The 16,042-nt window shown below is 40.2% G+C and overlaps 1 protein-coding gene across 3 annotated transcripts in view; it reads right to left on the bottom strand.

Moving 5' to 3' along the window:
• NUP153 (nucleoporin 153) overlaps nt 1-16,042 on the bottom strand; it is a 67,378-nt gene that overhangs the window by 4,936 nt on the left and 46,400 nt on the right. For all 3 annotated transcript variants that reach the window (XM_027958739.3, XM_027958740.3, XM_060403492.1), the window contains 4 exons: nt 13,590-13,787; nt 11,069-11,959; nt 8,210-8,566; nt 3,869-4,141 (listed from right to left, as the gene is read on the bottom strand). In XM_027958739.3, coding sequence (XP_027814540.1) covers nt 3,869-4,141; nt 8,210-8,566; nt 11,069-11,959; nt 13,590-13,787 — 1,719 coding nt within the window. The remainder of the gene's footprint in view (nt 1-3,868; nt 4,142-8,209; nt 8,567-11,068; nt 11,960-13,589; nt 13,788-16,042) is intronic.

The following is a 16,042-nucleotide window of genomic DNA, read 5'->3' as shown; positions in this document are numbered from 1 at the left end:
AGTATTAGCAAACTGAATCCAACAATACATTAAAAGTATATACCATGATACCCAGAGATGCAATAATTGTTCAATATCCACAAATCAATGTGATACACATCAAAAGACTGAAGAATAAAACAATATGATCATCTTAATAGAAAATATTTTTGACAAAATTCAACATCCATTTATGTTAAAAACTCTCCAGAAAGTGGGCATAGATGGAACATACCTTGACAAAATAAAGGCCATTTTGACAAGCCCATTGTGAACATATTTAACAGGAAGTATTTCCTCTAAGATTAGGAACAGGACAAGGATGCCCCCTCTCACCACTTTTATTCAACATAGTTTGGGAAGTCAATCAGAGAAAAAAGGAAATAAAAGGAATCCAAATTACAAAGGAAGAAGGGAAACTATCACTTTGCAGATGACATACTATACACAGAAAACCCTAAAGACACCACCAGAAAACTACTAGAGCTCATCAATGAATTAAATAAAGTTGCAGAATCAAAATTAACATACAGAAGTCTGCTGCATTTCTATACACTAACAATGAACTATCAGAAAGAGAAATTAAGGAAAGAACCCCATTCATCATCACATTAAAAAGAGTAAAATACCTAAGAATAAACCTATCTAAGGAGGTAAAATATCTGTACTCACAAAACTGTAAGATTCTGATGAAAGAAAATTGCAGACAACACAGAGGGAAAGACAGACTAAGTTTGTGGACTGGAAAAACTAATATTGTTAAAAGGGCCATACTACACATAGCAATCTATAGATTCAATGCAATCCCTATCAAAATACCCATACCCTTAACATTATTCACAGAACTAATATTTTTAAGATTTTCTTAATATGGACCATTTTTAAAGTTTCTATCAAATTTGTTACAATATTGCTGCTTCTTTTTTTTTTCCTTAATGCTTTGTTTTTTGGCTCCAAGGCACATGGGATTTAAGCTCCCCAACCAGGGATCGAACCCACACCTGCTGCACTGGAAAGTGAAGTCTTAACCATTGGACTGCCAGGGAAGTCCCTAGTAATTTTTAAATTTGTATGGAAACACAAAAGACCCACATAGCCAAAACCACCTTGAGAAAAGAACAGAGCTGGAGGAGTCCCACGTCCTGGGTTCAGACCACACTAGAAAGCTATAGTAATCAAAACAGTACAGTATAGGCACAAAGAGCAAAGACACACAGACCAAAGGAACACAGCAGAGAGCCCAGAAACAAACCCACACACTAGTGGTCATTAGTATATGACAAATGAGGCAAGAATATATAATGGAGAAAAGAGTGTCACTCCAATAAGTGGTGCTGGGAAAACTAGACAGCCACACGTAAAAGGGTGAAATCAGAATGTTTCCTCACACCATATACAAAAACATAAAGACCTAACCATAAAACTCCTTGAAGAAAACAAAGGCAGAAAACTCTGATATAAATTGTAGTGATATTTTTTTGGATCAGTCTCCTAAAGCAAAAACAAACAAACGGAACCTAATTAGACTTCAGAGCTTTTGCACAGCAAAGAAGACTTCAAAATGGGAGAAAATATTTGCTAATGGTATGATAAATAAGGGGTTAATATCCAAAACACATGAACAGCTCACGTAACTCAACATCAATAAAACAAACAACCCAATAAAAACTGAGCAGACTTGAATAAACATTTTTTTCTGAAGAAGGTACCCAGGTGGTCAACAGGAACACGAAAAGATGCTGAACATCAGAGGAATGCAAATTAAAACCACAATGAGATATCACCTTTCACCTGTAAGAACAGCTATCATCGAAAAGAACACAAATAACAAAAGTTGGCATAGATGCAGAGAAGAGAGAACCCTCATACACTGTCAGTGGGAATGTACATTGGTGCAGCCACTAATTATTGCAAAACAGTACGGCAGTTTCTCAAAAAACTAAAAATAGAGCTAGCATATGACCCAGCAATTTCACTCCTAAGTACGTATCTGGAAAAAAAAAAAAAAAAAAAAACCCCAAAATATTAATCCCAAACAATACACGCATCCCAATCAATGTTTATAGCAAGATTAAGGAAACAACTCAAGTGTCCATCAACAAATGAATGAATAAAGAAGATGCAGTGTGTATGCTTTGGAGAAGGACGTGGCAACCCGCTCCAGTGCTCTTGCCTGGAGAATCCCAGGGATGGAGGAGCCTGGCGGGCTGCCGTCTATGGGGTCGCACAGAGTCTGACATGACTGATGCGACTTAGCAGCGGCAGCAGTGTGTGTGCTTTTGCGTGGCCTGGTAGTCATCCCAGCATACACACAAAAAGAATGAAATTTTGCTACTTAAAACAACACGTAGAGGCTTGAAAGGAGTATGCAAAGTGAACTAAGTTAGAGAAAGACAAATATTGTATGAAATCATTTATCTGAGGAATCCAAACAATGTAACAAGCTATTGAATATAACAAAAAGGCAACACACTCAGACGCACAGGAAGAACTTCTGGTTGTTAGTGGTGAGCAGAAAGGGGGAAGAGGCAAGACAGGGGAGAAGTTAAGGGGTACAAACTATTCTGTATAATGTAAGCTACAAGGATATATTATACAACATGGGGAACGTGGCCAATATTTTACAGTAACTATAAATAGAGTATATAACCTTTAAAAATTGTGGATCACTATGTCGTACACTTAAATAATACTGGTCATCAACGAGATCAATACAAAAGCAAAAATAAAAGCCAATAAAAAAACTTAAAAAAATTATGTGGTAAAATTTCAGATACTGAGAAATAGCCAAAGTACTTGAAAAAACAAAGTAGTTATATACAAATGGGAGAAGCAAATATTAACCATGAGAAGAAATCACTAAGGCTAGGAAAAACAAAATGTTGTCTAGGAAAGAAAAATCACAGTATATCATACAATGTTTGCATATTTAACATAGTGATCTAACCACACAGTATCACTCTATTAGAACTGAAGGCATTCCTAGCTGTGTGAAAGAGAGCTAAAGTCTTCAATTTTGTATTGAGGGGTTGGGAATCATTAAATTCTGATTAAAATGATTATCATGTGTCACAGAACAGAAGAAATTTTGCTACATGTACTAGCTAACAAAATACTAACATTCAAAATACATAAAGAATTTCTACAAATCAATAAGCAGAGCAAAATAACCAATTAGTATTAGGGACCCAAAAAATTACAGAAAGAATTCACAAAAAATGAAATCAAGTAGCATCCAAATATGAGGATCTTCATTTAATGCTGGAACGATGTGAACTGGCACAATCCATCAGAAAGAGTGCGTATAATCTTGTGATGTACTAAGATGCACGCAGAGCTGCATGTTCTGACAGCTAAGAACAACTCAAACTTTCATCAACAGGATACGGATGGTCCAGTGGTTAAGAATCCACCTGCCAATGCAGGGGACACGATCCCCGGTCCGGGAAGATACCATGCGCCATGGAGCAACTAAGCCCGCACTCCAGAGCCTGTGCTCCACAGCGCGAGAAGCGACTGCAGTGAGGAGGCCGAGCCCTGCAGAGGAGCCTCTGATCACTGCAACTAGAGAAAGCCTGAGCGCAGCACCGAAGATGCAGCACAGCCAAACATACATAAATACATACATATGTAATAAACAAATCATTTATTTAAAACCTGCACCTGCCTTGTTAAAAAACAAAACAAAACAGAGTGCTTAACTGTGTTGGGAAGAGAGTTGGGAATGCTGTTTATAGGTAAATCTAAACATACACGTCTCTATTCTGCCAAGTACAAGAGATCGAAGAAAAGAGATGTGCATGGTTTCAAAACTCAAAGAAAAAAAACTGTACTGAAGACATACAAAACTCAAGTAGGGATACAAACTACACCATTACTGCATACTTACTGGAATTAGGAGCTGTTCCAGAGCCAAATGCAGACTGACTAGGCTGCTGCCCAAACACAGGAGGCTGTCCACTGCTTGACACTGTCCCAAAAGTAGGTGGTGCAGGCTGAGAACCAGCAGAAAATAATGCCCCTGAAGATGGTATAGATCCAAAACCTGGGGGGTTAGGCTGGCTGGCACCTTGACTTTGTCCAAATGTTGGGGTCTGGTTAGCACCAAACGCTGGACTGGCAGATGGTGCTGAAGCTCCAGTGCCAAACACAAAGGAGGATCCTAGAGACCCAGAGACACACTTAAATCACCACGGATGGTTAAACAGATAATCCTCAATTGTCTGTAAACTGAAATGCACATATCAAGATTGTTTGCAGACTCTTACCTTGCTGAACAGACCTTATCAGGACAAGTTTTGAATAACTGATGAAGAAAATACAATGCTTGCTACCATTATTTAGTAAAATCATACAGAATCCATAAAAACTGCAATTAACAAGATTCCTATCTTGCAGCCAAAAATGTTCAGGTCTTTAAATATCTAAGAAGACAACTGATCTCCTATCGGAAAGGCAACATAGTGCAGATACTGACTATTATGTGATCATGTATCCACTGCATAAAGAGGACTAACGTCTAATAAAATAATCTTCAGTGTCTGGTTATTTACACTAAAAAACACTTGAACAAACTAAAGACACTCTTAATGAGATGAGAAAATTGCTTCCAAGAGTTCCTTTCAGTTCAGTTGCTCAGTCGTGTCCAACTCTTTGTGACCCCATGAACTGCAGCACACCAGGCCTCCCTGTCCATCACCAACTCCTGGAGTTCACGCAAACTCATGAACATCGAGTCAGTGATGCCATCCAGCCATCTCATCCTCTGTCATCCCCTTCTCCTCCTGCCCCCAATCCCTCCCAGCATCAGGGTCTTTTCCAATGAGTTAACTCTTCACATGAGATGGCCAAAGTATTGGAATTTCAGCTTCAAAATCAGTCCTTCCAGCGAACACCCAGGACTGATCTCCTTTAGGATGGACTGGCTGGACCTTCTTGCAGTACAAGGGACTCTCAAGAGTCTTCTCCAGCGCCACAGTTCAAAAGCATCAATTCTTCGGTACTCAGCTTTCGTCACAGGCCAACTCTCACATCCATACATGAACACTGGAAAACCCATAGCCTTGACTAGACAGACCTTTGTTGGCAAAGTAATATCTCTGCTTTTGAATATGCTATCTAGGTTGGTCATAACTTTCCTTCCAAGGAGTAAGCATCTTTTAATTTCATGGCTGCAATCACCATCTGCAGTGATTTTGGAGCCCCCCCAAAATAAAATCTGACACTATTTTCACTGTTTCCCCATCTATTTCCCATGAAGTGATGGGACCAGATGCCATGACTTCATTTTCTGAATGATGAGCTTTAAGCCACCTTTTTCACTCTCCTCTTTCACTTTCAGCAAGAGGCTCTTTAGTTCCTCTTCTCTTTCTGCCATAAGGGTGGTGTCATCTGTATATCTGAGGTTATTGATATTTCTCCCGGCAATCTTGATTCCAGCTTGTGCTTCTTCCAGCCCAGTGTTTCTCATGATGTACTCTGCATGTAAGTTAAATAAGCAGGGTGACAATATACAGCCTTGATGTACTCCTTTTCCTATATGGAACCAGTCTGTTGCTCCATGTCCAGTTCTAACTGTTGCTTCCTGACCTGCATACAGGTTTCTCAATAGGGAGGTCAGGTGGTCTGGTGTTCCCATCTCTTTCAGGATTTTCCTCAGTTTATTGTGATCCACAAAATCAAAGGCTTTGGCATCGTCAATAAAGCAGAAATAGATGTTTTCTGGAACTCTTGTTTTTTTGATGATCCAGTGGATGTTGGCAATTTGATCTCTGGTTCCTCTGCCTTTTCTAAAACCAACTTGAACATCTGGAAGTTCATGGTTCACGTATTGCTGAAGGCTGGCTTGGAGAATTTTGAGCATTACTTTACTAGCGTGTGAGATGAGTGCAACTGTGCAGTAGTTTGAGCATTCTTTGGCATTGCCTTTCTTTGGAATTGGAATGACAACTGACCTTTTCCAGTCCTGTGGCCACTGCTGAGTTTTCCAAATTTGCTGGCATATTGAGTGTAGCACTTTCATAGCATCATCTTTCAGGATTTGAAATAGCTCAACTGGAATTCCATCACCTCCTCTAGCTTTGTTTGTAGTGATGCTTTCTAAGGCCCACTTTCACATTACAGATGTGTGGCTCTAGGTGAGTGATCACACCATCATGATCACTGGGTTGTGAAGCTCTTTTTTGTAGTTCTCCTGTGTATTCTTGCCACCTCTTCTTAATATCTTCTGCTTCTGTTAAGTCCATACCATTTCTGTCCTTTATTGAGCACATTCTTGTCCTTTATCCAGGCAAGAATACTGGAGTGGGTTGCCATTTCCTTCTGCAGGGGATCTTTGCATGGAATGTTCCCTTGGTATCTCTAATTTTCTTGAAGAGATCTCTAGTCTTTCCCATTCTGTCATTTTCCTCCATTTCTTTACATTGATCGCTGAGGAAGGCTTTCTTATGTCTCCTTGGTCTTCTTTGGAACTCTGCATTCAGATACTTATATCTTTTCTTTTCTCCTTTGCTTTTTGCTTCTCTTCTATTCACAGCTATTTTTAAGACCTCCTCAGACAGGCATTTGCTTTTTTGCATTTCTTTTCCATGAAGTGAAGTGAAGTCGCTCAGTTGTGTCTGACTCTTTGTGACCCCATGGACTGTAGCCCACCAGGCTCCTCCGTCCATGGGATTTTCCAGGCAAGAATACTGGAGTGGGTTGCCATTTCCTTCTGCAGGGATCTTCCCGACCCAGGAATCGAACCCAGGTCTCCCACATTGCAGGCAGACGCTTTAACCTCTGAGCCACCAGGGAAGCCCCTCTTTTTCATGGGGATGGTCTTGATCCCTGTCTCCTGTACAATGTCACAAACCTCCGTCCATAGTTCATCAGGTACTCTATCAGATCTAGTCCCTTATATCTATTTCTCACTTCCACTGTATACTCATAGGGGATTTGATTTAGGTCATACCTGAATGGTCTAGTGGTTTTCCCCATTTTCTTCAATTTCAAGTCTGAATTTGGTAATAAGGAGTTCATGATCTGAGCCAGTCACTCCCAGCCTTGTTTTTGCTGACTGTATGGAGCTTCTCCATCTCTGGCTGCAGAGAATATAATCAATCTGATTTCAGTGTTGACCATCTGGTGATGTCCATGTGCAGAGTCTTCTGTTGTGTTGTTGGAAGAGGGTGTTTGCTATGACCAGTGCATTTTCTTAGCAAAACTCTTAGTCTTTGCCCTGCTTCATTCTGTACTCCAAGGCCAAATTTGCCTCTTATTCCAGTGTTTCTTGACTTCCTACTTTTGCATTCCAGTCCCCTAGAATGAAAAGGACATCTTTTTGGGGTGTTAGTTCTAAAAGGTCTTGTAGATTTTCATAGAACCGTTCAACTTCAGCTTCTTCAGCATTACTGCTTGGAGCATAGGCTTGGATCACCATTATATTGAATGGTTTGCCTAGGAAACGAACAAAGATCATTCTGTTGTTTTTGAGACTGCATCCAAGTACTGCATTTCGGACTCTTTGGTTGACCATGATGGCTACTCCATTTCTTCTAAGGGATTCCTGCCCACAGTAGTAGATATAATGGTCATCTGAGTTAAATTCACCCATTCCAGTCCATTTTAGTTTGCTGATTCCTAGAATGTTGACATTCACTCTTGCCATCTCCTGTGTGACCACTTCCAATTTGCCTTGATTCATGAACCTGACATTCCAGGTTCCTATGCAATATTGCTCTTTACAGCATCAGATATTGCTTCTGTCACCAGTCACATCCACAACTGGGTGTTGTTTTTGCTTTGGCTCCATCCCTTCATTCTTTCTGGAGTTATTTCTCCATTGATCTCCAGCAGCATATTTGGGCACCTACCAACCCGGGGAGTTCCCCTTTCAGTATCCTATCATTTTGCCTTTTCATACTGTTCATGGGGTTCTCAAGGCAAGAATATTGAAGTGTTTTGCCATTCCCTTCTCCAGTGGACCACATTCTGTCAGACCTCTTCATCATGACCCACCTGTCCTGGGTGGCCACCAAGGCATGGCTTAGTTTCACTGAGTTAGACAAGGCTGTGGTCCGGAATTATATTAAACTCAAAATGTACTTCATTCCACACTGAGTAATTACAACATCCCAGCTAGAAACGACCTAAATGCAGCCATGCCTTCTTGTGATATTATACACTAAGAGATCATCTACTTATAATGAAAGCCAATTCAACTACAACATGTTTTTGTCTTTAAACGTACCTGCAGAGCTAGATGTGGTTGTAGCTCCAAAGTTGAAGCCAGAGCTTGCAGCATTATTACTGCTGGCTCCTGTGCCAAAGACAAATGGGGCGACAGCTGTACCCGTGCTTGATGTGGTTGCTGGTTTGCTGTCTTGAGAAAACAGCAAAGACTGAGATGTACTAGATTCGGCAGCATTTCCAAAGGCAGAGCTGCTCACGGGATTGCTGGCCTGTCCAAACACAAAGGCAGCCACAGGCGCGCTGGAGGACGAGGTGGAACTGCCAAATATGCCACCACCAGCTGAAGTGGCTGGTGCACTTGAATTAGAGGAACTGCTGTTCAAGAAACTAAAAACTGGCTTGGCCGCACCTTGATCTGTAAGATGGAAATTAAGAAACAAAATTCTTTAAGAACAAGTAATAACAGAAGGCATTTTTTTCCTACCCCAAAATCTTAGCATCCATTAGCAAATAGAATCATTACTGCTTATGCTGCTGCTGCTGCTAAGTCGCTTCAGTCATGTCCGACTCTGTGCGACCCCACAGATGGCAGCCCATCAGGCTCCCCCGTCCCTGGGATTCTCCAGGCAAGAACACTGGAGTGGGTTGCCGTTTCCTTCTCCAATGCGTGACAGGGAAGTCGCTCAGTCATCTCAGACTCTTAGTGAACCCATGGACTGCAGCCCACCAGGCTCCTGCGTCCATGGGATTTTCCAGCCAAGACTACTGGAGCAGGGTGCCATTGCCTTCTCCGAGAATCATTAAGATTTTAATATAAATTAGTTCATCGAATGGAAATTTGTTAGATTTTGATATAGTCAAACACATAAAACTATTCATATATATATATATATGCACGTAATATTTATGTGTATTTGCAAAGTATACATATATTTTTAAATACTCCTTAAATCCAAATCTCACTGGACACCACTATCTGAATTTGCTGTCCAGACTAGTGCACCCTAGCCTGCTCACTAAGTTGTAACTCTACAACATACTAAACTGCCAAACCTCTACAGCTACCGTTGCTGGACTGTTTCAAATACTGCAGCCTTATAGCATTGCTGGATATTAGTAGGGCAAACCTGACGGTATGCCAGCCTTTCTCTCCACAATTCAAGTTTTCCCTTCCATATGAATTTTTAGAATTATTTTCACATGTTAAGTTCACAAAAATTCCTCTAAGAACTGAAATTCTATTGGGGCTGAGGTAGAGAGGAAAGGATATTCACTCAGGAACAAGTATAAAATACCTCATTTATGTTCTCTTATTTATGATGTTGCAGGTTCTGCTGACATTATAAAACACAAATTGGAACTGTTAGAAAATATAAATGGGATATGCTACCAAACTATTCACTTTTGATTTGGAGGAAAGCTATTGATTCTTTATATGGTGACCCTGAATCCAGCTACCTTTAGTAGACGACTTTTTTAAAAAACTTGTTCCAATAATCTCTCAATTCCAACACTATCTACTAGACAGGGCTGGTCACACTGCAGTATGGGCACCAATATAACTGACAGTAAATGTAATAGGTCACTTTCAAGTTGCTTAATAGGATGTTGAAAATGCATGTTTCAATGGAAATAGTATAGTGATACTAGGATTAAATTTGATTAGACCCTATCTCATTTTTATTCCTTCTAAGTAATAATGGATAATTTAGTTTTTGCTTTCTTTGAAGGGTGTTTTTTAAGTAAAATTTTATAGATAAAAACTGCTCATACCTAGGTGCTGAATTCCATACAAATATTTTCAGGTTAATTTTTCATTTTCTTGTGTTTCCAATTTATTATTCAAAAGTGTTCATACGTATTCAACTTTTGATTCTTTGCTTGTCTGAAAAACATCTGTATGTTGCTCTTACAGTCTGAAAGTATTTGACTGGTTAACAGAATTCTCAACTCAAGACCATTTTTTCATTTTGAGGTCACTGCTCTACTGTTTTTGGCATTCCATGTTACAAATGAGAAGTCTGATGCTAATCTGATAATCTACTTGTGGCAAACTCTTTTCTCTGAAAGCATTCAGGATTTTGGCCCTGGTGTCCTAAAATTTCACTGGTCCTTCGCAGTGAACACGTCGTTTTTAAGACCAGTGTCTTTCTTTACATGTGGGGAGTTTCCTCCTGTTGCTTCTTTGGTATTTCCTTCATACTGTCCTCATCTTCTACGCACTCCTATTCCAATGGAACTTGTGGATATGGCTTAGATCTGTTCTTTTACATTGGGTTCTGGGAAATTCTAGTTCACTAATCCGATTATCAGCTGTTGTTTTTTTTTTTTCCTTCCTGCTACTCAGTCCACGCAGTGATTTTATTTCACCAACTATGTTTTTGGTTTTCTTACTTTTAAAAATGCTATTTCATTTTTTTCTTTGCAATTTTAGTTTTCATATCCACCTCTGTTTGTCAGAGATTTATTGTATTTGTTGCCTATGTTCCTTGAATGCCAGCTGAAGACTGGCTATTGCTATTTGTATATGAAGGCCTGTACATAAAGATTTTATTAGAAAGTTATTTCCTGAGCTTAAGGAAAAAAATGCTTATCTTCCTGAATAGTGTGTGTCAATTCTGATTTTAAAAGCTCAAACAGAAGGGAAAAAGTCACAGACAAATATGCAAATATTGTGGGCTTTCCATCAGAGCTACATCTCTCAAAATCAGACATGCAGATAACTTCGTCAGAATCACGGAGGGTGGAGGAGGGGTTGGCGGGGGTGGTACAGAGCAGCTAAAACGGAAAGTCCTCTACTCCTTCCCAGAGTTCTGTGACTGGGACTCTCTCAACTATGTCCAGTGTAAACCACCCCTTGACTCGCCGCATTTGTCGACACCTTGTGAAAAAAAAAAAAAAAAGGTTTAATGCTTACCAGCTGCAGTACTGGTTTGAGCGCCAAAAGCAAAAGCAGGCTTTGCTGGCTGCTCAGATTCCTTTTCAGATGGTTTCACCATGCTGAAACTGAAGGTTGACTTGGAAGAGCCCTCATCTTTGGTTTGCTCTGAATTCCCAAAGGAAAACACCGGTGGGCACTTCGGCTCTTCATTGTCAGCTTTCTTCCCAAACACGAGAGATGTAGAAGTGACAGGCTCTTGCTGTTTCTCTTCTGTCCTTCCCAAAACAAATAATGAGGCTGATGGCAGAGGGGCAGGGTCCACGCTGCCAAAAGCAAACCCTCCTTTGGTAGCAGGTGTTTCTTCCTTTTTTGCTTCTGAAGTCTGACACGTGAAAGGAGCCACAGACACACTCTTGGTGTCTGTGGTTCCAAAACTGAAGCCACTCTTGCTCTCAGAGGTCACCGCGGTGTCAGCAGCAGCAGCAGCGGGGGTAGGGTTAATGACACCTGAACCAAAGCTAAAGCCTGTCGATGAAGATTTAGGCAGTTCTTCTTTCTTTTCTTGCTGCCCGAGACTAGACACCCCGAACTGAAATGGAGCTAAAGGAGCTGGATTGCTTAAACCAGAAGAAAGTCCAAACTTAAAGTTATTGTCATTTTTACTGTCTTTTTTGACTTCTTCAGGTTTAGAATCAGATGAAACTCCAAATTTAAAATCTCCTATGGGTTTAGAAAATTTGAAGCCTTCACTCAAGGGGTTTGCAGATCCCGAATCTGATGACACGCCAATTTTGAAGCCTCCTTGATCTCCAAATTTAAAGTTCCCAGTGTTGGCTAATGTCTGAGAGGGCCCAGAAGAGGGTGATGGAATGCCAAACTTGAAGGATGAGGTTGCTGCGTTCGAAGATGAGGAAGATGTGCCGAAGCCTTCAAAAACATAAAGACACCACACAGACACTGGATTAGTATCACTAAATACCATTCAGTCAAACAAAATGTCAACCTTGACAAGCAGGAGGAGACAGGACCAGCTTAGACCAGGCCTACTTCAAAGAGCATTAGTTTAACAATGACAGTGAACATGAACCAAGCTGGCCCTCCTTCAGCATAAGTACATCTCAAGCCTCACAGGCACATCTCATCCATCATCTCGAGCCTCACAGGCACATTTCATCCATCAGACTGACAGAGGTCAGACAAGTTTGATAAATCAGTGCTGGTGATGAGACTAGGAGTAACGGACAGTCTTGATATGGCATGTGGATGCATAAATCAACACAAAGTTGGTGGGAGGCAACTTGTCAACAACCCAGCAAGTCTATAGCTGAGTCTATTTGAATGATCAACTCACAGTATGTAAAATGCCATACGCCACCCAGGCAGCTGAAATGAAGAACTAAGACACGTCCGAGCGCATCTGTGGTAATGACAAGGGTGCAGAAAGGTGATGGTGCCTACAACCTTTCCCAACAAGGCAGAGAGAAGTAAAAATACAGAGAAGAGAAGTACATTTGCTTGTGATGTGCATAAAGAAACGTTGAAAGAGATACAATAAACTAACCACAGATGACCACAGGGCAGGAAGGACGGCAAATGAGCCAATGAGGACAAGAGACAGACCTTTCACTGTGAGTCCTGTCGTTAACTTGCTTCTTAAATCTTGTGAGTAAATGTGTTATTTACTTAAGAATTCAAGTATTTAGCATGAAAGAACCAGAACTGTATGAGTGGAAGCAATATTTTAAAAAATACAAATACTATAATGACAAGATCAAAGTCTTGGTTTCAGAATGCTTTTCTGTAGCAGAATAAACTAGAAATTAGGCACCTGACTGATTGGCTCCACAGAGATCAATGAACGGTACCAAGATACTTAAGCCCTGTTCCCACTTACCAACATGTAACTTAACAAGTGACAGCCAAGCACTTGTAAAAAGCATTTGTCTTCAGATTTCCTTTCCTTTAATGGTTACCCACCCAACTTTCTCTCCCTAAGAAACGTACTTGAAAAATTACATCAGCATCTCAAGAGCAAATGGCTACTATCCACATGGGCTTGAAAATGCCTTATGTGACATCAGACAGAAAGCGAAAAAATAAAGGGGTCAAAGACAATATTAACTAATCTTCACCTCTGCCTCAAAGGAGTTCAAAGGCACTTCTGCCTCAGAAAGAAGGTTTAAGGTATGGTGATTACTACCAGTGGGGAAAATGGGAAAGAGACCATGAGGCAACAGTTACAGAATGAGTTCTAGCGACCTCCTAAAATCCAAGTGCAGTGTTCTTCAAACCAGCTGTAACCCTTAGTCATGTCATTACTTCAGTGGGCTGCAACAAGCATTTTCCTTCTCAAAGGAAAACTAGTAAAATACCAAATGTATATCCTCACTCCTGACCACCAAATAACTCAACTACACGGTAATTCAGAGGTAGATTATGAGCTGAAAGTCCAGGACAACACCTCATTTTACAAGAATTTTTAAGAAAGAATGGTTTTAAAAACAAAGCTGTGTGCAAACATTTTACTTTATAAGGAGGTACTTTACCAACACCTCACCTGTAAACTCGGGCTTTGTGTGTGCCTTTACAGCTTCACATGCTATACATATGCTAGAGTCTGCTTTATTCTTCACTAGACACACTTCACAGTTCCAGCTTCCCTCAGGTTTCTTGAACTTGTCCAATCCTAGGCAGCCTCCAGATGACAGGGAGACTGGGGGGGCTGTGCTGCTGCTTGAAACAGGTACTGAACTTCCTAAAAAACAAAGCAAAAATACAATAATTCTAATTTACATTATGTCACGAGCTCCATGACACCACATAAGTCCAAATGAACAATTTTTATCAGTGTTTCCTATTAAGACAGAGAAAATGCCAGAAATATAAACATCACGTTGTTAAAAACGGTCCAGACATCTCAGATTTCTTTTAGTCTTATAAATGAGCAACTCACACTCACCTTGCTCACTGTTGAGTGTCCTCTTAACCCCAAGGTTGAATAGCCATGTTTTGTTTTGTTTTTTAAACTGATGCTCACAGATCAGGGCATAAAAGACTAAATTTTCCTTAATAATGTTTGTCAAATTTTGTTAAGCATCACAGATTATAAAATATAAGTTATAAATCGTAGGGAAGAGCCTAACACATAAAATACACAGTCATGGCCATATTAATTTCAAGATTCCAAAGCACAGATCTCTGACTCTGAAATGACCATTTCTGCACAGAAGTGTTGCAACTCAAGTAGACGTGACCTACTATGTTCAAGGCATTTCGGTTAAAACGCAGCCATTTAACAGACATTGATTAAGCACTGTAATGTTCTTAGGTTCTGGGAATATTAAGATGAGTAAAGTGTCGATTCTAAAGGTGCTTCTGGTCTAAAAAGGGGAAAGTAAAACAAACATAAATGCATAGTACCACCATCGCCAAGATGGAATGACAAACGATCTAAATAAGCGCACAGAGAAGACACTACTACGAGACAGGAGGATTCACAGAGGTCCTATTTACACTTTTAAGCAGACGTAGCAATTTCGTGAGGAGAGGCAGCAGCATAGGAGGGACGGCTCAGTAAGGCGCAGCTGCGTGAAGAAATGCAGGGTTGCAAGTAAAGCCATTCGCTCTGGAAGCCCCACTTCTCTCAACGTCCTCCGGCTGTTGTCACTTCTCCCAGTTACCTGCTCTGTGGTTTTTATCGTTATGTTCTCTTCCACTTTGCCAATAAAATCCTACCGTCTTTGGTCCACTGCCCTCTCACAAGGTCTCATCTACCCTGATGATTTTAATCACCAACAAAATCTTTCCCATTAGCACCCAAGACCCATACTTCCGGGCGTCAGTGCTGTACTACCTCTTTGATGGGCGTTCCACTACGCACCTGGCTGGCCTGGGGAGAAGACAACTCCTCCTGATGTATCTCTGCAATCTGTTTCATTCCTTCCTCGGACCCTTCTGCTGCTCTTCTAGTGGACAGCCTTATTGAGACTTCTGGTTTGGTTCCCTTGAAACCCATCCTCGTAAGAAGCAACCAGTATTACATGGTTCTTGTTTGGTTCTTGTCTTTCCTCTCAATTAACTGTTTCAAAGTTCTATTCTTGCTACTCTCTTAAGCTAAGCAGAATTCAGTTTTAGGCTATCCTCTCTGTTTGCTCCACTCACTCACCTTACATCACCTCTTCTCTCATCATTTATTTGAAAATTATGAGTGAATGATTCCCAAATCTGTGTCTCCAGTCCAGAGTGTCTATAATCAGTTTTATATCTTAAAAAGTCTTCTCACACATATCTGTCAACTTCAGCAGCTTGAACTTAATGTATCTTCAACTCAATACATTATTCTATCCCCCTCCATTTGATTTCATTAGTACATATCACCACTATCTCTATCCATATTATTGATCAACTTCCTAATCTGTGCTCTGGTCTCCAAATTTTGTTGCCTTCAAATCCATCCTCCAAAAAGCCACCAGATGATTGAACAAAAGTACAAGTTTGACCCATCAACTCAATTAATTTTGCTCTCAGACATCCATCAACAGCTTTTTTTGTTAAAGGGACAATGAGGATGACAGATGGGAAGAGAAAGATATTTCAGAATAAAGACTCTGAAATCTTACTCCTGTAGAGATGTCTAGCAGGAATCAAGAAATACAGCACACCCCTTGTGTTAGGATAGGGTTCTAGGCTATGAAGAGCTTTTCACTGTAGACACAAAACCACGCATCCATCAATAATGCAATAAGAATAGGAAGTATAATTCCCAGGACACTTATAACATGTTTTATTTAGTATCTATGTTACCATGTATCTGTACCAAAGAATTATATAATAGCATTACAAAAACATCAAAGAGTCAAATGAATTAATTCCAAATGAATTAAAGATCAGTGTAAATCTTCAGTAACTCTTTCAAAATTGAACAGAGAAACAGGAAAAATTCAACTCTAGCTCCATTTTTCTGTCTGCCCAATAGTACTTTTTCATTAACGATTTAATAATTTATGATCA

Source organism: Ovis aries, chromosome 20 (genome assembly GCF_016772045.2).
Source record: "Ovis aries strain OAR_USU_Benz2616 breed Rambouillet chromosome 20, ARS-UI_Ramb_v3.0, whole genome shotgun sequence".
Taxonomy (NCBI): Eukaryota; Metazoa; Chordata; class Mammalia; order Artiodactyla; family Bovidae; genus Ovis; species Ovis aries.
This window is presented reverse-complemented; position numbering and strand designations above follow the sequence as displayed.